Below are 22488 nucleotides of genomic sequence, written 5' to 3' on the forward strand. Positions count from 1 at the left end.
CCCCAGAATGATCACCATTTCATAAGGAGCCCCCAAAAACATCCTCAGAATGATCACCATTTCATAAGGAGCCCCCAAAAACATCCTCAGAATGATCACCATTTCATAAGGAGCCCCCAAAAACATCCTCAGAATGATCACCATGGCATAAGGAGCCCCCCAAAAACATCCTCAGAATGATCACCATTTCATAAGGAGCCCCCCAAAAACATCCTCAGAATGATCACCATTTCATAAGGAGCCCCCCAAAAACATCCTCAGAATGATCACCATGGCATAAGGAGCCCCCCAAAAAACACAGTGGCTACATCCTAACAGTGGAATGCATGTCCTGCAGGGGAGGGCTACTGGGGTTCTGTGATGCTGCACCAATGTCTGTTTAAATCCAGAGCAGTGATGCAGTCCACCAGTAGTCCTGTTATCAGCTCTTACTACACTAACTACAGGACAGGGAATGCATTTTTAGGTGTATGTGTGTGTGATAATGTATTCTCTGTATTTCCAGAACCAGTGGGCATGAGTCAGCTTAGAGAAGTGCTGAGCCAAGATAATAAAAGCCATAAAATAATGTGATCCGATGCAGAGAAAATAAAAAGAGGGGGAGAGATGATGAAATATGCAATAGCTAAAAGAAGAAAGGAGAGGTAATTCATGATAGAATACAGCTGAACATAAATCATAGCAGTGAAGAATAACACCAAAATACCAAGAACTTGCTGATTCAAACAAAATCACTAGCTTTTTATTGTCCAACCAACACACAGAATGTGTGAAACTAAAACAGACAAAACTACGGTGTATTAAAAAAACAGGGGGATATGAAGGAAGGGACGTGGCAGAAGGTCAGGTTCAGCGGTGACTGAAGAAGCCTGGAGGTGGGCTATGAAATCAGCTGTAAGATATAAGAGGTGAAGGGATAGGGGTTAAGGGGGAGGTCAGGGGTGACTGAAGAAGCCTGGAGGTGGGCTATGAAATCAGCTGTAAGATATAAGAGGTGAAGGGATAGGGGTTAAGGGGAGGTCAGGGGTGACTGAAGAAGCCTGGAGGTGGGCTATGAAATCAGCTGTAAGATATAAGAGGTGAAGGGATAGGGGTTAAGGGGGAGGTCAGGGGTGACTGAAGAAGCCTGGAGGTGGGCTATGAAATCAGCTGTAAGATATAAGAGGTGAAGGGATAGGGGTTAAGGGGGAGGTCAGGGGTGACTGAAGAAGCCTGGAGGTGGGCTATGAAATCAGCTGTAAGATATAAGAGGTGAAGGGATAGGGGTTAAGGGGGAGGTCAGCGGTGACTGAAGAAGCCCTGGGGATGGTTGTACTTGAACGGCTTCAGACGGTTCGGACCCCTGAAACACAACCAGAGAGAAACACGCTGTCAGAATTACTGCGAAAGGAGTGTAGGAGTGTGTACGCGCGCGCGTGTGTATGTACGTACCTTACGGTGCGTAGACACATCTTCTCTCTGAGAAACTCCCGCGGTCCCTCCACGCTGTCATCTTGTCCGTCGGTCTCCAGGTATACGTCCAGACAGACACAGAGACGAGCCACCTGATTGGTCAGCAGCTGGTGTCCTGGGCGGGGCCCCTGGAGCTCTGACTTAAACACATTCACCTCACTTTCCATGGCCTGGGGGAGGGGATACACATGTCAGTCACAGCCGGTGTGCATGACTAACCACTGACATCAAAGGACATAACAAAATATAGAGATCCTCCCCTGGGTTAGGGTCTCATATTCAGTGCGTGATGAGTGTGTGTGTGTATATACACTCACTCTAAGGTTGTCATCTGTACGTCCACTGCATTCGCCCTTCCAGCTGAGTGAAAGAGCAAACAGAGGAGAGACTTCTGGATAACGGGGGTTCAACACCACTGCAGCCTGAAGACGAGCTGAGGGGGGGGGGATAAATAGTTTATGGTTCCAGACTTTTCTTATCTTATGGTCCAAACAAAGAAAACAGAGAGGCCTCCATTTCGTCAGGAATGTCTTCATATATTGAGAAGTGAATCATCTCTTTGGGCCCTGATCTTTACCTGTTCCTCTCTCCACCACAGCCATGAAGAACAGGTCCGTTTCCCGAGCCAGACCTGCATCTGACACGTGCTGCGTGAACGACAGATTCTAGAGAGAGATAGAACACACGAAGAAAAGTAAGCTACCAGTATACGTTTTACTTAATTAAACCACCTTGATTTATAAAATGCTTTTTATAGCGACACCATCTACACCGCAGCGCCAATGAGAATCAGAAGTTATAGTGAGTGCGAGGTTGAGTTGTAGTCAAGATTGTGCACTTCCTGTGTACTCCTCGATTGCGTAGCGAGATGAAACAAAACGGGAGGTTGTGCGTGTCTTACTGTGTACTCCTGATGTGACATGGTTGTCCAGCGAGCCAGGCGGGAGAGAACCTTAGCAGGGAACAGGTGCTGGCACTCCGTGGACACTGGAACTATACTGTGCTCTGAAAACAGACAAACAATACCAACAGCATGCAGAAGACAGGTTATTTTGTCTGTGTGTGTAGCTGGAGATGAGAAATGTGAGTAGAACTGTTTATGGTCAGGCCAGGCGTGTGTCTACCTAGTGAGGAAAACTGTTGTGTGGTCAGGCCAGGCGTGTGTCTACCTAGTGAGGAGAACTGTTTGTGCAGGGCCAGACGCGTGTCTACCTAGTGAGGAGAACTGTTTGTGCAGGGCCAGGCGTGTGTCTACCTAGTGAGGAGAACTGTTGTGTGGTCAGGCCAGACGTGTGTCTACCTAGTGAGGAGAACTGTTTGTGCAGGGCCAGGCGTGTGTCTACCTAGTGAGGAGAACTGTTTGTGCAGGGCCAGACGTGTGTCTACCTAGTGAGGAGAACTGTTTGTGCAGGGCCAGGCGTGTGTCTACTTAGTGAGGAGAACTGTTTGTGCAGGGCCAGGCGTGTGTGTACCTAGTGAGGAGAACTGTTTGTGCAGGGCCAGACGTGTGTCTACCTAGTGAGGAGAACTGTTTATGGTCAGGCCAGACGTGTGTCTACCTAGTGAGGAGAACTGTTTGTGCAGGGCCAGGCGTGTGTATACCTAGTGAGGAGAACTGTTTGTGCAGGGCCAGGCGTGTGTCTACCTAGTGAGGAGAATTGTTTGTGCAGGGCCAGGCGTGTGTCTACCTAGTGAGGAGAACTGTTTGTGCAGGGCCAGACGCGTGTCTACCTAGTGAGGAGAATTGTTTATGATCAGGCCAGACGTGTGTCTACCTAGTGAGGAGAACTGTTGTGTGGTCAGGCCAGACGTGTGTATACCTAGTGAGGAGAACTGTTTGTGCAGGGCCAGACGTGTGTCTACCTAGTGAGGAGAACTGTTTGTGCAGGGCCAGACGTGTGTATACCTAGTGAGGAGAACTGTTTGTGCAGGGCCAGGCGTGTGTCTACCTAGTGAGGAGAACTGTTTGTGCAGGGCCAGGCGTGTGTCTACCTAGTGAGGAGAACTGTTTGTGCAGGGCCAAGCGTGTGTCTACCTAGTGAGGAGAACTGTTTGTGCAGGGCCAAGCGTGTGTCTACCTAGTGAGGAGAACTGTTTGTGCAGGGCCAGGCGTGTGTGTACCTAGTGAGGAGAACTGTTTGTGCAGGGCCAGGCGGGACTGGACTCGTCCTCTCAGCAGCTTCATGGTGCTCTCCATGTGACTGGCACTAAGAGAACTGCCTGCACGCAAACCCTGAAAAACACACACACACACACATAGCAGGGTTAGACACACACAGAAAGCACACCCCATAGCAGGAGACATTTTACTATACACAATGGCAGGGCCACCCACACACACCTCTGGGGCATCACTTGGGAACTGCAGTCCTCCTAGACTCTGCACCCACAGGTAGGGATGACCCAACTCTGCCACGTAGTCTCCAAACGAACTAATCCTGCAAGAAAACACAACATAATTAGCCATACTGATCCTACAATATGTGTATTGATACTGAAGCAAATTGTATAAGGTGTGTATACAGGGGTCTGGCATTAGGGAGGCATCCATACCCCACTTTATCAAACTGGTAACGGTTAGCGGGGTTGGGTGTCTCGCGGCCCTGGTCATTAGCATACAGGCAGTTGAGAAGCGTGTCAGAATTTAACAGCTCCCTGAGAGAGAAAACAATTGTTACAGCACAGGTCACACACTCCAAGCTCCAACAAACACGGGTCGCTGAGACGTACCCTGCGCTGATGGCTCCAGTGAGGTCTGTGGCGGTGGAGACTTTGGCCTTGACAGTCATGATGTTCAGGTTCATCAGGTAGTAGTTGAACAGATGCAGCACACTGCCGTCTAGAGAGAGAGACAGAGAGAGAGACAGAGAGAGACAGAGAGAGACAGAGACAGAGAGAGAGACAGAGAGAGAGAGAGAGACAGAGACAGAGAGAGACAGAGAGAGAGACAGAGAGAGAGACAGAGAGAGAGACAGAGAGAGAGACAGAGAGAGAGAGAGGAGGTTCACTGGGTGTGTCTGTGAGCATGATGCCATCTACTTATATATACAGTGGGTCAAAAAAATATTTATTTCTTTGGAGGGAGTTGAAAGTCCATGTTGCCCAGCAACATCCCCAAAACATCACTGCTCTAGAGGACATCTGCATTGAGGAATGGGCCAAAATACCAGCAACTGTGTGTGAAAACCTTGTGAAGACTTACAGAAAACATTTGACCTCTGTCATTGCCATCAAAGGGTATATAACAAAGTATTGAGATAAACTTTTGTTATTGCCCAAATACTTATTTTCCACCATAATTTGCAAATAAATTCATTAAAAATCCTACAATGTGATTTTCTGGATTCCCCCCCTTTTTTCTGTCATAGTTGAAGTGTTCCTATGATGAAAATTACAGGCCTCTCTCATCTTTTTAAGTGGGAGAACTTGCACAATTGGTGGCTGACTAAATACTTTTTTGCCCCACTGTATATGTGTATATTCTATTCGGCAAACAGGGAGTTGGGACGCGTATCTATGTACTGTGGAAGGTAAATTGCCTCTCTGCCAAAAGGTTCCACCTGCAACAGTCATCTCAGTGTGAATTGACACTTAATTATATAGTACAATGTATAGCATGATGTCATGGGGTCACTGCCCCACTCTGCCACGTAGTGCTACTGTGTGGGTAGCTGTATAGGACAGGATGAGCCAAGGAGAAGAGAGGGACTGTTTATACCCTGCTGACAGGGGGAGAAGACGAGGGGCGGAAGAAAGGAAATGGGGATGAGAAGAGGGAGGGGGAGGTGGAGAAGGAGGTTCAGCATTGCAGGCGTAACTTCATCCATCCACTGATAGGCAAGCGGGTGCGGACAGTGCGTGTAGGTGGAGCTGGCAGCAGTGTAGGGCTGCAGCAGTCACACCTTATTCTAGATATTTTCATCAGCCTCTTCTTGCTCTCTCTGTTGTCCTCTAAACCACGGGCAGTTTTTGGCTGTTTGCTGCATTAAAAGCAGTGTGTGCGTGTCAGTCTCTCAGGGTGTCATTGGGTTCTGTCTGACTGCAGAGGCAGAAGAGGAGAGGTGACCTGGTGTAACCTCTGTAGTGATGTCATTGCCCATTGGACAAGAACAGTTTATTCACTGTCATCTATGCACCGAACCATCATCGAAATAGGACAAATACAAGCACCCACCTATTTATCATCATATATACTGTCCACAGAATCCTCATCAGCACGATTAATATCAGTTCCTAACAGTCCTATCATATATCGCTGAATGATCCTCTCTCCTCTACTGTCCAAGGGAGACTGAGAAGCAGCGACAGGGTCCTGCTGCCTGTCACACAGGAACAGTGTGTGTGTACCTTTGCATTTGAGGTCCAGGCAAAGAGAGAGAGGGTGTCTCTTCAGCATCTCACGTCTCTTATCATCCAGCTGACCACCTGTAGTAGGTCGCCTCCTCTTCTACAGACAGACAAAGGGGGGAGTATTACCATTAGTATTTTATCATGCCATCATGTTCTACTGCTCATTTTAAGCTGGGTGGTTCGAGCCCTGAATGCTGATTGGTTGACAGCTGTGTTATATCAGACCAGTACATGACAGGAGTGACCCCAGATCCTTTTTGTTACTGCTCTAATTATGTTGGTAACCAGTTTATAATAGCAATAAGGCACCTCGAGGGTTTGTGGTATATGGCCAATATAAGAACAGCCCTTAGCCGTGGTATATTGGCCATATACCACAACCCCTCGTGCCTTATTGCTTAATTAATCAGATTTACGGATATCTGGCCCTGGTCTAAAGCAGTGCACTATATAGGGAGTAGGGTGCTCTTTGGGACACAATCTATAATCCTAACTGATCGATCATTGCAGCCGGCTAAAGGAGGACAGAGTTAACCTGGGCTTGCCCTTCATCTCAGAATTATTTCACAGAGAAAGACTAGATGAAGGGAGGGAGGGTCAGCTGAGGTGTAGTGACAGTGCAGCAGTAATGTGACCAAGCAAATCACAGACAGTCTCGGAGTGTGTAAGTTGTGTGTGAAGGAGTGTGTGTGTGAGGAGTATGACACACGTGTGAGAGTGAAGAGTATGACTGCCAACTGTGGGTGGGCTTGGGTTACAGTGACCCATCTTATCCATGCTTCCCAGAACCCACCACATGGCACCTGTCAGGAAGCGATCAATAGACCCCCTTTCCCTGTCTGCTATAATATTGTGTGTGTGTGTATCAGCAGAGGTTGTTGGAACAATGTATGTAGAGGATAGGTGAACTCGTTGACCCTGACGTGTTTGTGCGCGTGTCTGTGTGTGTACAGAATGGTATTAGAAGGGCCTCTAGTGGCAGTATGGGGTGGGACAGACCGTCTTCTCCTGCTCCTCCTCTGCATCAGAGTCACCAGAATCATCATCTAGAGAGGAGAGAAATCACACACATTTCAATACCAACACAATTCATTAATTCACCACTGCACAGTCAAAAAATAATCACTGCCCTGTCGAACACGCACGCACGCACGCACGCACACACACACAGCAGTCTTACCCTGGGAGTCCTCTGGAGGTTTAGACAGAGCTTTGGCCTCGTCCACATCTCCACTGATGGACACACTCAGGCTCTTATCTGAAAACACACAAATAGAAACATGAAAACCGCATGTCCCAAGACTTGTCCCTCCACAAAATTGATCATTTGACAAAGGGGGAAAAAAAGACAAAAATCGTGTTCACAAGAAAGTAAAGCTGGCGAAGAGTCTGTTTTGGATTGATACGTTGTCAATGAAGCAGTGAACTGGGAGCATAAACAGTGTGCGGGCCCTCCTGTTCTTTACAAGCATCCTTTACTAGCCCAGCGCCTAAAGTTTAAGGATGTGGGTATGATCAAACTTTTCACAAAATCTAAGTAAACATACAAAAACACTCACCGCAGGCCTGTCCGTAAGCGCTGGCCTGTACCAGGAGGACGTAGAGAGAGGGGGGAAGGTGGCGGGCGATCTCTGTCTGTCTCTGGGTCTGTTCAAACGGCATTGACAGGTACTCCTGAACCGGGAGGGATGCCTGGGGAGTGAGACATGTTTAGGTTTCAGGCCTGGTAGGTTACATTCTGGGTACAACACCATTTCAGAAGGCCCTGCCTGCAGTGCATGTTATCTTGCACAAGTCCAGCCATCCATACCAGACAGAACCCTGGACTTGTAAAAGCTCTGTGGAACTGGTGTTGTTCTGTCCAGGGATATTTAAGTTCACTTTGCGTCACTGTACCTGTGTAATCGCATTGTGTCCAGGTTCTAGGGGGTGTGAGAGAGTGTGTGTGTTACCTGCATAATAGCGTTGAGTCCAGGCTGTAGAGAACTCAGGTGTTCCTTCTTCACCTCAATGCCTTTCTGGATCTTCTCCTTACTGGACAGAGACTCTTTGTACTGCTCAGCCAGCCTACACACACACACCAGAGAAAAGTGGGAGTTCATGTACTGCTTAGCCAACCTACAGAGGAACAACAGTGTCTCAGTGTATGTGGCACCTCTTCCTCTGCTCCAGTTCCCAGTCCAACCTGGCCAGTGTGAGTTGGTGGGGGTCGTCCTTGGTGAGGGGGGTGCGGGAGATCTCAGGGGGGGCCTCCTGGTAGAACTCATCTACACTCACCAGATCTATCTCCTCATGTTTAGACCTGGACACAAACAAAAATCAACAACTTAGAAAAGACCAATACTCTCGAAGCTTCTCATTCCTGGACTTAGCCAGCCAGCCAGCCAGCCAGCCAGCCAGCCAGCCAGCCAGCCAGCCAGCCAGCCAGCCCCAGTGGTACTGACTTGAACTCCAGACACTTGCTGATCTCCTTCTGCAGGTGCATGACCTCATAGAGCAGGTTCTGGAGCTGCAGGTGCAACACATCCACTCTCTGCTTGCCCTGGAGGGAGAGAGGGGAGGAAGGGGTATTAGATACTTTTGCTGTGGGTGTGTAGAGGGTTTTCTATAATGTAATGTTTGAAAGTGTAAATACAGTGAGGTCTAAAAGTATTTGGACAGTGACAAATGTTCTGTTTTGTCTCTTTACTCCAGCACATGACTATGGAGGTTAAAGTGCAGACTGTCAGCTTTGATTTGATGGTATTTTCATCCATATCAGGTGAACTGTTTAGAAATCACAGCAAGTTCAGTATTTGGTCCCATATTCCTAGCACACAATGACTACATCAAGCTTGATGGATGCATTTGCCATTTGTTTTGGTTGTGTTTCATATTATTCATATTATTTTGTGCCTAATAGGAATGAATGGTAAATAATGCACTCATTTGAGTCACTTTTTTTTGTAAATAAGAATATAATGTTTAACACTTCTACATTCATGACTATGGATAATGTTGAATGAATTGTGAAGAATGAGGAGTGATAAAGTTAGAGGTACAAAGATCTTACCCCAAGACAGTCTAACCTCTCACCATTACCAATAACAGGGGAGGTTAACAGTCTTTATTGCGTGTTGGGGGGTGTGTTATGCCTCCAACTTCATCACTCATTATTCACGATTATCAGAAACATATTCTATTCTAATTTACAATATGCTACTCCAAAATACGTTATTTCCCATTAATTTCTATTGGGCACAAAATAATCTGAAACAAAAACAAACTGAAAATACATCCAAGAAGTTTGCAGAGTCAAACTGGTTGGATGTATCACAAAAAAAACATTTTGTTACTACATTTGCGAATTAACATTATTCCACCTTCACATTATGGGGTACGGTGTGTAGGCCAGTGACAAAAACAATCCCTCAATTTAATAGCATTTTAAATTCAGGCTGTAACACAACAAAATGTGGAAAAAGTCAAGAGGAATACTTTCTTTTTTTTAAACTTAAAAAACAACAACTTGTGAATACTACCTGAAAGCACTGTAAAAACACTCCCACTACTACACTAACTTACAACCCCCCCGCCGCCGCCACACAACACACACTTTCAAACTCATCATTTGCTGCTGCCATTCTGTATTCTATTCTTACTCTTATTATCTATCCGGATGCCTAGTCTATTTACCCTGCCTTCATGTACATATCTACCTCAGACACCTCATACCCCTGCACATTGACCTGGCACTGTTACACCCTGTATAGAGCTCCATTGTTTATTTTATATCACTACACTGAGCAAAAAAATAAACACAACACGTAAAGTGTTGGTCCCATGTTTCATGGGCTGAAATAAAAGATCTCAGAAATGTTCCATATGCACAAAAAGCTTATTTTAGAGAACTGTTGTGCACACATTTGTTTACATTCCTGTTAGTGAACATTTCTCCTTTGCCATGAAAATCAATCCACCTCTGGGATGGGGGGGGCAGTATTTTCATGTCCGGATGAAAAGCGTGCCCAAAGTAAACTGCTTGTCACTCAGGCCCAGAAGCTAGGACATGCATATAATTACATTTAGATAGAAACTTGAGTGTTTTCTAAAACTGTTAAAGTTATATATATTATATTAAAGTCTGTCTGTATAACAGAACTGATATGGCAGGCGAAACAGAGAGGACAAACCATTCCCCAAAAATTATAATTTCAGCTTACCACTGTTTTCAATGGCTCGTACTATAATTATAAGTCCAAGTCCTCCCAAATTGCAGTTCCTAGGGCTTCCACTAGATGTCAACAGTCTTTAGAAAGAGTTTCAGGCTGGTTTTTGGAAATATGACCCGGAAATTGTAGTTTTTCTAGGTGGCTCCTATTTTGACTGTAGTGTTTCCAAGCGTGTGGAAGAAAGCATGTTCTTTCTGAATTATATCCGGTAATGAACTTACATTTTATCATTTATTTGTGTATTAGGATACCTAAGGTTTGATTATAATTTTTTAAACATTTTTATTTATTTCACCTTTATTTAACCAGGTAGGCTAGTTGAGAACAAGTTCTCATTTACAACTGCGACCTGGCCAAGATAAAGCATAGCAGTGTGAACAGACAACACAGAGTTACACATGGAGTAAACAATTAACAAGTCAATAACACAGTAGATAGAAAAAAAATTGTCTATATACACTGTGTGCAAAAGGCATGAGGAGGTAGGCGAATAATTAATTAATTTGAAGATTAACTAACACATTAACTAACACTGGAGTGATAAATGATCAGATGGTCATGTACAGGTAGAGATACTGGTGTGCAAAAGAGCAGAAAAGTAAATAAATATAAACAGTATGGGGATGAGGTAGGTAAATTGGGTGGGCTATTTACCGATAGATTATGTACAGCTGCAGCGATTGGTTAGCTGCTCAGATAGCAGATGTTTGAAGTTGGTGAGGGAGATAAAAGTCTCCAACTTCAGCGATTTTTGGAATTCGTTCCAGTCACAGGCAGCAGAGAACTGGAACGAAAGGCGGCCAAATGAGGTGTTGGATTTAGGCATGATCAGTGAGATACACCTGCTGGAGCGCGTGCTACGGGTGGGTGTTGCCATCGTGACCAGTGAACTGAGATAAGGCGGAGCTTTACCTAGCATGGATTTGTAGATGACCTGGAGCCAGTGGGTCTGGCGACAAATATGTAGCGAGGGCCAGCCGATTAGAGCATACAGGTCGCAGTGGTGGGTGGTATAACGTGCTTTAGTAACAAAACATTTGACTTGTTTGGAAAAGTTTATTAGTAACGTTTGGATTCATTTTGTATGCATTTTGATGAAGGGAAACTGGATGGATTATTGACTGAAGCGCACCACCTAAACAGTTTTTATGGATATAAAGAAGGACATTATCGAACAAAAGGACCATTTGTGATGTAACTGGAATCTTTTGGAGTGCCAACAGAAGAAGATCTTCAAAGGTAAGGCATTTTTTACATCGCTATATCTGACTTCCGTGTCGCACCTGCCTGGTTGAAATATGTTTTCCATGTGTTGGTATGCGGGGCGCTGTCCTCAGATAATCGCATGGTTTGCTTTCACCGTAAAGCCTTTTTGAAATCGGACAGGGCGGATGGATTAACAAGAAGTTAAGCTTTATTTTGATGTATTACACTTGTGATTTTATGAAGGTTAAATATTTATGGTAATTTCATTTGGCGCTCTGCAATTTCACCGGATTTTATTGAGGTGCCCCACTAGCGGCACGCCTTTCCCAAACAGGTTTAACATGATCATTAGACAGGTGCACCTTGTGCTGGGGACAATATAAGGCCACTCTAAAATGTGCAGTTGTCACACAACACAATGCCACAGATGTCTCAGGTTGAGGGAGCGTGCCATTGGCATGCTGACTGCAGGAATGTTCACCGGAGCTGTTGCCAGAAAATTTAACATCAATTTCTTTACCATAAGCTGCCTCCAACATAATTTTAGAGAATTTGACAGTATGTACAAGCCTCACAAACACAGGCAATGTGTATGGTGTTGTGTGGGCGAGCTGTTTGCTGATGTAAACGTTGTGAACACAGTGACCCATGGTGGCAGTAGGGTTATGGTATGGGCAGGCATAAGCTATGGACAACAGACACAATTTAATTTTATCAATGGCAATTTGAATGCAGTGATAACGTGACAAGATCCTGATGCCTACAATCGTACTACACCGGCTCCAAAGCTTGTCGGATGTGGCAGGGCTTGTAAAGTATTACAGACTACAAAAGGGAAACACAGCCGAGAGCTGCCCAGTGACACAAGTCTACCAGACAAGCTAAACTACTTCTATTTTCACTTCGAGGCAAGTAACAATGAAACATGCATGAAAAGTATTAGCTGATCGGAAGACTGTGTGATCACACTCTCCTCAGCCCATGTGAGTAAGACCTTTACACAAGTAAACATTCTCAAGGCCGCAGGGCCAGACGGATTACCAGGACGTGTACTCTGAGCATGCGCTGACCAACTGGCAAGTGTCTCACTGACATTTTCAACCTCTCCCTGTCTAACTGTAATACCAACATGTTTTAAGCAGACAACCAGAGTGCCTGTGCCCAAGAACACTAAGGTAATCTGCATAAATGACTACATGTAGCCATGAGAAACTTTGAAAGGCTGGTTATGGATCACATCAGCACCATTATCCCATAAACCCTAGACCCACTCCAATTTGCATACCACCCTAACATATCCACAGATGATGCAATCTCTATCGCACTCCACACTGCCCTTTCCCACCTGGACAAAAAGGAACACCATGTGAGAATGCTACTCATTGACAACACCATAGTGCCCTCAAAGCTCATCACTAAGCTAAGTACCCTGGGACTAAACACCTCCCTCTGCAACTGGATCCTGGCCTGCCTGACAGGCAGCACCCAGGTGGTAAGGGTAGGTAACAACAAATCTGCCGCAATGATCCTCAACACGGGAGCACCTCAGGGGTGCGTGCTCATTCCCCTCCTATACTCCCTGTTCACTCATGACTGCACGGCCAGGCAGGACGCCAACACCCTCGTTAAGTTTGCCGATGACACAACAGTGGTAGGCCTGATCACCAAAAACAATGAGGCAGCCTATAAGGAGGTCGTCAGAGACCTGACTGTGTGGTGCAAGGACAACAACCTCTTCCTCAACGCGATCAAGACAACGGAGATGATTGTGGACTACAGGAAAAGGACGACCGAGCACACCCTCATTCTCATTGACGGGGCTGTAGTGGAGCAGGTTGAGAGTTTCAAGTTCGTTGGCATCACCAATAAGCTAACATGGTCCAAGCACACCAAGACAGTCATGAAGAGGGCACGACAAAACCCATTCCTCCTCAAAATTTGCCATAGATCCTCAGATTCTCAAAACGTTCTACAGCTGCACCATCGAGAGCATCCTGACGCTTGCATCACTGCCTGGTATGGCAATTGCTTGGCCTCCGACCGTAAGGCACTACAGCGGGTAGTGCATACAGCCAAGTACATCACCGGGGCCAAGCTTCCTGCCAACCAGGACCTCTATACCAGGCAGTGTCCGAGGAAGGCCCTAAAAATTGTCAGACTCCAGCCACCCTAGTCAGACTGCTCTCTGCTACCGCACGGCAAGCAGTACCTGAGCGCCAAGTCTAGGTCCAAGAGGCTTCTAACCAGATTCTACCCCAAGCCATAAGACTCCTGAACATCTAATCAAATGGCTACCCAGACTATTTGCATTGTCCCTGTTCTACTCTCTGATTTGATGGTTCGTTGGAGAGCATAACTGGATTTCTTCCCCTTTCCACATTTTATTACGTTACAGACTTATTCTAAAATGCATTATATTAATCCCCCCCTCATAATACAGGTTTTTAATAAATGTTTGCAAATGTCAACAAAAATGTCTAAAATGCATTATTTACCTAAGTATTCAGACCCTTTACTATGAGACTCAAAATTGATCTCAGGTGCATCCTGTTTCCATTTATCATGCTTGAGATGTTTCTACAACTTGGAGTCCACCTGTGGTAAATTCAGTTGATTGGACATGATTTGGGGGTGACAGGTAGTCTAGTGGTTAGAGTGTTTGACTAGTAACTGAAGGGTTGCAAGATCGCACGAGCTGACAACAAGGTTAAGAAAATCTGTCATTCTGCCCCTGAACAAGGCAGTTAACCCACTGTTCCTATGCAGTCATTGAAAGTAAGAATTTGTTCTTAACTGACTTGCCTAGTTGAAATCAAAAGGTAAAATAAATGTTTGTTTTTTTGGAAAGGCACACACCGGTCTATACAAGGTCCCACAGTTGACAGTGCATGTCAGAGCAAAAACCAAGCCATGAGGTCGAAGGAATTGTCTGTAGAGCTCCGAGACAGGATTGTGTCGAGGCACAGATCTGGGGAAGGGTACCAAAATGCTGAAGCGCGTAGAACTTAAAAACGGTCTGTCCTCTGTTACAACACTCACTATCGAGTTCCAAACTACCTCTGGAAGCAACATCAGCACAAGAACTGTTTGTGAGCAGCTTCATGAAACAGGTTTCCATGGCAGAGCAGCCACACACAAGTCTAAGATCACCATGCGCAATGCCAAGCGTCGGCTAGAATGGTGTAAAGCTCGCCGCAATTGGACTGGAGCAGCGGAAATGCATTCTTTGGCAGTCGGACGGACGAATCTGGGTTTGGCGGAATCCAGGAGAACGCTACCTGCCCGAATGCATAGTGACAACTGTAAAGTTTGGTGGAGGAGGAATAATGGTCAGGGGCTGTTTTTCATGGTTTGGGCTAGGCCTCTTAGTTCCAGTAAAGTGAAATCTTTACGCTACAGCATAGACGATTCTGAACATTCTAGACGATTCTGTGATTCCAACTTTGTGGCAACAGTTTGGGGTCGGCCCTTTCCTGTTCCAGCATGACAATGCCCCTGTGCACAAAGCAAGGTCCATAGGAAATGGCTTGTCGAAATCAGTGTGGAAGAGCTTGAATGGCCTGCACAGAGCCCTGACCTCTACCTCATCGAACACCTTTGGGATGAATTTGAACGCCGACTGCGAGCCAGGCCTAATTACCCAACACCAGTGCCCTGCCTCACTACTGCTCGTGGCTGAATGGAAGCAAGTCCCAGCAGCAATGTTCCAACATCTAGTGGAAAGCCTTTACAGAAGAGTGGAGGCTGTTATAACAGCAAACGGGGGGGGGGGGGGGTTCAACTCTATATTAATGCCCATGATTTTGGAATGAGATTTTCGACGAGCAGGTGTTCACACACTTTTGGCCATGTCGTGTATCTGTATAGTTGAAAATGTGATGGGGACACATCGAACTTTAGATTTTTATTTGGTACATGAAAACTTGAGTGAAAAAGTACATTGTGTTCAATAAGTCATCGTGCACTGATTTTTTTTTACCTGTAACAAGTCCATTTGGTGTCAACCCACTATTGGTGGGAAAATAAGCATAAAATAAAAATAAGCGTAAAATAAAAATAAGTGTAAAATAAAAATAAGCGTAAAATAAAAATAAGCGTAAAATAAAAATAAGCGTAAAATAAAAATAAGTGTAAAATAAAAATAAGTGTAAAATAAAAATAAGCGTAAAATAAAAATAAGCGTAAAATAAAAATAAGCGTAAAATAAGCGTAAAATAAGCGTATTTTCTTTATGTGGATTCTAGAATATTTGCATGAAAATGTCACCAACTGGACGGAAACCTTGCTACTGTCCAAATACTTTTGGACCTCACTGTATGTATCTCGTATGTAAGTACCTCGTGTGTCTGGTCTCTCCCCCTCTTCAGTCTCATGTGAGCCAGGCGGTTGAGTTTCTTCAGGCTCATAAAGTGGATACAGCTCTGCATCCTCTTCTCCTCTACCTCAACACACTGGAGGGAAGGGCAGCCATCATGGGGGTTAGAGCAATTCCTTTATAAGACGGAGTAGCGTCTGATTATATAGGACACTGATTTTCTGACTGAGTGGGTGTCTCACCCCATCCTTGGCACCGTTGGCTTTCAGCTCCTGGATGTCGTTCATCAGTTTAGCCAGAGCTTCACAGGTCAGTTTATACTGCTGGTAGTCCTCTTCAGGGTCCCTGCCATCTAGCTCCACCTCCTCACTGTACACACGTATGTCCTGAAAACACACACAGTCAATTTCAGTACCGCTCCCTCCATACTCCTCTGCCTCCCCTCGGCCTACAATTCTCAACTTGCGCCCGCCCACCCGTATCTGCTGTTCACTCCTTTGCTCACCTAGATTTGAAAACCCAGACAACAGCACCATTGGTATATTGTGGAAGGTAACCTGTCTGTCTAGAGAGACTAGTGCTCACCTGGTCCCCTTCTCCACGGCCGCATTTCCCCTCCGGTGTGCCCGTCTCGCTGCGGAGCACTTTCGACTTGCGCTTCTTCAGGGCGTCAGACATGGCTTGTGAAGGTCAGAGGACACTAAATAGAGAAAACGTATTTATATAGAAAGATAGCTAGATACGCTAGGCACGACAGAGATATTGGAGAAAGGAGGAGATAGGAATCCCAGTGGCCAATGAATGGAGAAACATATAACGCCCCACCCAACAGACTGTCAACCAATCACGTTCATTGTCATGCTGCGTAACGCAGTTGCTAAGATAATCGTCACACAATCCATTTAAAAAGTACGAGTGAGTCGAGAAACATGCATATTTTCCTCGAAAGTACATGTATTATAGCTTTGAAATCATGACATTACAAAGAATTAATTCTCAAATCTCAGAAAATATTTGTAATGTTGAGCATCTAGTTCACTTAATTCATGCGCATGTTGGGTTTTTGTGCTTGCACCCAATTGACTCCTTGAAGGAGTGCTTTCTTTGCAGGATTGTACCCAGAATACACCGCACAGCCCATTGGCAATGTACGGGCAACATACATAATGGGGACTAATACAAATCCAATGGAGATTCCTATCTTTGGCCCATAGAGATAGAGGACTTGCCTTTTTTTCTGTGCCATTATAGTGTCAGTAAAACCTATAGAAATCCCTACCCAGTTGACAACGGAAGCATGGTGGAAACCCTCAATGGCAATAGAGTGGTGATGAGGAGATCGGAGGAAATTTAGCCATTGGCGTTCGTGTCAATTAACACGTAACATTCTTGGATTACTCACACGAATAAAGTCAGATTTACAGTGCATTCGGAAAGTATTCAGACCCCTTCCCTTTTTACACATTATGTTACAGCCCTATTCTAAAAATGATTAAATGTATGTTTTTCCTCAATTGACACAATACCCCATAATGACAAAGTGAAAACAGGCTTAGAAATTTCTGCAAATGTCAACAACAAAACAATTACTAAAATATCTTATTTACATAAGCATTCAGAGCCTTTGCTATGAGACTCAAAATTGAGCTCAGGTGCATCCTGTTTCCATTGATCATCCGTGAGATGTTTTTACGAGTTGATTGGAGTCCACCTTTGTTAAATTCAGTTGATTGGACATGATTTGGAAAGGCACAAACCTGTCCATATAAGGTCGCACAGTTGACAGTGCATGTCAGATCAAAAACCAAGCCATGAGGTTGAAGGAATTGTCAATAGAGGTCTGAGACAGGATTGTCTCAAGGCACAGATCTGGGGAAGGGTACAAAAACATTTATACAGCATTGAAGGTCCCCAAAGACACAGTGGCCTTCATCATTCTTAAGATTGGAACCACCAAGGCTCTTCCTAGATGTGGCAGCCCGGTCAAACTGAGCAATCGGGGGAGAAGGGCCTTGGTCAGGAAGGTGACCAAGAACCCAATGGTCACTCAGAGAGCTTCAGAGTTCCTCTGTGGAGATGGTTGTCCTTCTGGAAGGTTCTCCCATCTCAGCAACACTCCACCAATCAGGTCTTTATGGTAGAGTGGACAGATGGAAGCCACTCCTAGTAAAAGGCAAATGACAGCCTGCTTGGAATGTGCCAAAAGCACATAAGACACTCAGACAATGAAAAAAAAAAATCTGGTCTGATGAAACCAATACTGAACTCTTTGGACTGAATGTCAAGCGGCACTTCTGGCGGTAACCTGGCACAATCTCTATGGTGAAGCATGGTGGCAGCATCATGCTGTTGGGATATTTTTCAGCGGCAGGGACTGGGAGACTGGTTAGGATTGAGGGAAGGATGAATGGCGCAAAGTCCTGAGATACTTAAATCTGCTCCAAAGTGCCCAGGACCTCAGACCGGGGCGAAGGCTCAACTTCCAACAGGACAATGACCCTAAGCACACAGCCAAGACAACGTAGGAGTGGCTTCAGAACAAGTCTCTGAAATGTCCTTGAGTGGCCCAGCCACTCGAACAAACATCTCTGGAAAAACCTAAAAATAGTTGTGCAGCAACACTCCCCATCCAACATGACAGAGCTTGAGAGGATCTGCAGAGAAGAAATTTGAGAAACTCCCGAAATACAGGTGTGCCAAGCTTGTAGTGCCATACCCAGGAAGACTTGAGGCTGTAATCGCTGCCAAATGTGCTTCAAAGTACTGAGTAAAGAGTCAAATACTTATGTAAATGTAATATGTCTGAATACTTGTACAGTTGAAGTCAGAAGTTTACCTACACCGTAGCCAAATACATTTAAACTCAGTTTACAATTCCTGACATTTAATCCTGGTAAAAATTCCCTTGTTTTAGGTCAGTTAGGATTACCACTTTATTTTAAGAATGTGAAATGTCAGAATAGTAGAGTGATTTATTTCAGCTTTTATTTCTTTCACATTCCCAGTGGGTCAGAGGTTTACATACACTCAATTAGTATTTGGTAGCATTGCCTTTAAATTGTTTAACTTGGGTCAAACGTTTTGGGTAGCCTTCCACAAGCGTCCCACAATAAGTTGGGTGAATTTTGGCCCATTCCTCCAGACAGAGCTGGTGTAACGGAGTCAGGTTTGTAGGCCTCCTTGCTTGCACACACTTTTTTTAGTTCTGCCCACAAATGTTCTATAGGCTTGAGGTCAGGGCATTGTGATGGCCACTCCAATATCTAGACTTTGTTGTCCTTAAGCCATTTTGCCACAACTTTGGAAATATGCTTGGGGTCATTGTCCATTTGGAAGATCCATTTGTGACCAAGCTTTAACTTCCTGACTGATGTCTTGAGATGTTGCTTCAATATATCCACAATTTTCTTTCCTCATGATGTCATCTATTTTGTGAAGTGCACCAGTCCCTCCTGCAGCAAAGCACCCTCACAACATGATGCTGCCACCCCGTGCTTCACGGTTGGGATGGTGTTCTTCGGCTTGCAAGCCTCCCCCTTTTTCCTCCAAACATAACGATGGTCATTATGGCCAAACAGTTCTATTTTTGTGTCATCAGACCAGAGGACATTTCTCCAAACATATGAACTTTTTCCCCATGTGCAGTTGCAAACCGTAGTCTGGCTCTTTTATGGTGGGTTTGGAGCAGAGGTTTCTTCCTTGCAGAGTGGCCTTTCAGGTTATGTTGATATAGGACTCATTTTACTGTGGATATACAGTGGGAGAAAAAAAGTATTTAGTCAGCCACCAATTGTGCAAGTTCTCCCACTTAAAAAACCTTGTGAAGACTTACAGAAAACATTTGACCTGTCATTGTCAACAAAGGGTATATAACAAAGTATTGAGATAAGAATTGTCAATAACAAATGTTTATTTTCCACCATAATTTGCAAATAAATTCATTAAAAATCCAATTTTCTGGATTTGTTTTTCTCATTTTGTCTGTCATAGTTAAAGTGTACCTATGATGAAAATTACAGGCCTCTCAACTTTTTAAGTGGGAGAAATTGCACAATTGGTGGCTGACTAAATACTTTTTTGCCCCTCTGTAGATACTTTTGTACCCGTTTCCTCCAGCATCTTTACAATGTCCTTTGCTGTTGCTCTGGGATTGATTTGCACTTTTCGCACCAACGTACGTTCATCTCTAGGACACAGAATGAGTCTCCTTCCCGAGTGGTATAACAGCTGCGTGGTCCCATGGAGTTTATACTTGCAGACTATTGTTTGTACAGATGAACATGGTACCTTCAGGTGTTTGGAAACTACTCCCAAGGATGAACCAGACTTGTGGAGGTCCACAATTTTTTTTCTGAGGTCCTGGCTGATTTCTTTTGATTTTCCCATGATGTCAATCAAAGAGACTGAGTTTGAAGGTAGGCCTTGAAATACATCTCCACCTCCAATTGACTCAAATGATGTCAATTTGTCTGTCAGAAGTTTCTAAAGCCATGAAATCATTTTATGGAATTTTACAAGCTGTTTAAAGGCACAGTCAACTAGTGTATGTAAACTTCTGACCCACTGGAATTGTGATAGGTTATTTCACTGTCTGAACAATTGTTGGAAACATTACTTTATGCACAACGTAGATGTCCTAACAGACTTGCCAAATCCATAGTTTGTTAACCAGAAATGTGTGGCGTGGTTGAAAAACGAGTTTTAATGACTCCAACCTAGGTGTAACCTAACTTCTGACTTCAACTGTATGTAAATGTGACTTTGTAAAAAAAATATATAAATGTGCAAAAAAAATCTAAACCCGTTTTTGCTTTATAATTATGGGGATGTGTGTGCAGATTAAGGGGGGGAATATTTCATCCGTTTAAGAATACGGTTAAGGTAAACAAAATGTGGAAAAGTGAAGGGGTCTGAATACTTTCTGAATGCACTGTAAATCAATAAATATATCAGTTTAGAAAAGGTTAATGGTACAAGACTGTACATATCTGGCTGTGATGGCAAAAAAAAAATCACTAGATACCCCATCGAGCAATGCGGGTAGAGGCTGTCCGTTGTCACAGTTCCAAGACCAGTCAGAAACGTCCAGCTAACCCTAGCCAATGACTCCGGTGGAGCTCAAAACGGAACTTGGATCTGCGATAAAGGTACATTATGCAGAAATCGCTCCGCCATTTCCTAGTAGAAACATTGAATAGTTTGCCGAATTTCAGTTCGACAAAACAAAGTATAGAGAATCATTGTACCATCGAAACCGCTGAAATGTTTTAAATAACCACATTGTACGCAAAAACAAAACTTCAGACTGGGAAGCATAGAAATAGTGCAAATAGAACAGACCCACCACTTAGACGTTCAATGAGTGACAGATAACATTTATGTGAATTTAGTTGGTCACCCAAAAAGTTAAATATTTTACTTGAATTAAGTAGCAATGATATGCTTCGCCACCGTTGTCTTACGGCACGACAGCTCGAACCAGCAGCCATGACTATTCAACTAAACAATGCATTTAAGTTTAGTTCCAGCGAAAAAGTTGCATAATTGTGTGACTCGTTAAGTCAATGCAGTATTTAAAAAGTTTGGCCAAGTTGACTAAAACCAGCATTGTTAAACTAGCCAGCTAGCTTAACCATGGAAAACTGTGTAAAACAAACTCGGGACAGGATATTTAATGCCCTGATATCAGGAGCTGGCGGCAAAAAGTTTGATTCAACAATTCAGTCTGGAACAAATGCATCAGATGACATTTGAGATAAATCAATATACAAACCCTGAAATCATCTGAAACTATCAATAGTGTAGTGTCTTAACACTTAGTACTTATTTATATAATAAGAAAGACTCGGAATACAAAGCAATTGAACTGGAGCTTCACATTTACTCAGAGTTAGTACCAGAATAACATAGAACACTGCGCATGATCAAGGGTGCTCCATCCTTAAAGGGGACATCAGTAATTAACAGAACATAACAAATAGTATAACAATGTTTGCGTTCACCATTCATTTTCTGGATTCAGGTTAAGTACAGTGGAGGATGCTGAGGGGAGGATAGCTCATAATAATTGGTTGGAATGGAGTCAATTGAATGGTATCAATCAGAGGGGTTGGGTTAAATGCGGGAGATATTTCACTTGAATGCTTTCCGTTGTGCAAATATCAGAGCTATAACTAACCCAAAATAAGGTCGTTTACAGTGGGAGCAAATGAAGCAGTGCGTAGAACCAGCAAGGAGGTGAGCAAAGCCACGCAGGAGCTAGCGAGATCCTATTGGTGCGTTGTAGCATGATTAATGCTGTGATTCTGATGCATTCAAATGTATAGCACCTGAAGCATGCGCCGTGCACGTTACATGCTCCTGCGCATGCTCCAGCTGATAACTCCGAACACACTTTGCGCTACCAGCGCTTTGAAAAGTTGATGTAATTACAATTCTGTAGATATAGTGGATAAAGGGCCAACCGCATGGTCAGACAACCAGTAAAGTGGAGGCTTTGTAGAGGTCATGAGAGAACTTTCCTGATTCAAACGCTCAATGCTGCCGACGTAGAATTCAATGTCGGCTTTCTAGGCAATATGCGATTATGTCCATGCCAAACTGAGTTATCCACGATGAGTCCTTTATACCTATGCTCTGGCCAAAATGGCTAATATTTTTTTATAACGATGGAGTTGCTAGCCAGCTAAAGTTAGTAAATACACAAGCTAGCTATCAAAGTAGCAATAACAATTATTGCAGGCACCACACACGATATACTCACCAAAACGATATAAAATACGGTAAACAAAATCCAGAACGTTCATTTATCCATTAAGCTCGTAGATTCCAGTTCCAACGCAAAGCACTATGGGTAACAGTCTTTTTCGTTGGTCATGGCAGCGGGTACATTAGTGAGGCATACCGCCATCTAGGCTACTGGAGTACCGCGCCTCAGCTAGTTCATTGTCTTCA

The 22488-nt window shown here is 44.3% G+C and overlaps 1 protein-coding gene across 1 annotated transcript; it reads right to left on the reverse strand.

The window, feature by feature from the left end:
- Positions 1-713: 713 nt before the first annotated feature.
- LOC124034245 (THO complex subunit 5 homolog) lies at positions 714-22455 on the reverse strand. The gene is made up of 20 exons (XM_046347151.1): positions 22298-22455; positions 16120-16234; positions 15777-15920; positions 15557-15670; positions 8247-8344; positions 7958-8104; positions 7755-7869; positions 7362-7494; positions 6983-7060; positions 6802-6848; positions 5800-5899; positions 4183-4291; positions 4006-4107; positions 3794-3890; positions 3574-3685; positions 2354-2457; positions 2030-2117; positions 1770-1885; positions 1432-1622; positions 714-1342 (listed from the first exon to the last, which is right to left on the reverse strand). Exons 2-20 carry the CDS (start codon positions 16210-16212, stop codon positions 1279-1281), a joined length of 2052 nt encoding a protein of 683 aa, XP_046203107.1. The 5' UTR covers positions 16213-16234; positions 22298-22455; the 3' UTR covers positions 714-1278.
- Positions 22456-22488: the final 33 nt, after the last annotated feature.

This window comes from Oncorhynchus gorbuscha, linkage group LG04, assembly GCF_021184085.1.
Source record: "Oncorhynchus gorbuscha isolate QuinsamMale2020 ecotype Even-year linkage group LG04, OgorEven_v1.0, whole genome shotgun sequence".
Taxonomy (NCBI): Eukaryota; Metazoa; Chordata; class Actinopteri; order Salmoniformes; family Salmonidae; genus Oncorhynchus; species Oncorhynchus gorbuscha.

Excerpts from the sequence above, each read along its gene's own strand:
- LOC124034245 (XM_046347151.1), bottom strand. The coding sequence starts at position 16,212 with ATGTCTGACGCCCTGAAGAAGCGCAAGTCGAAAGTGCTCCGCAGCGAG. Across the intron at positions 7,495-7,754 it reads GACTCAACGCTATTATGCAG|GCATCCCTCCCGGTTCAGGA; the intron begins GTAACACACACA and ends CTCACTCCCCAG. Across the intron at positions 2,118-2,353 it reads TGTCACATCAGGAGTACACA|AATCTGTCGTTCACGCAGCA; the intron begins GTAAGACACGCA and ends ATCTCTCTCTAG.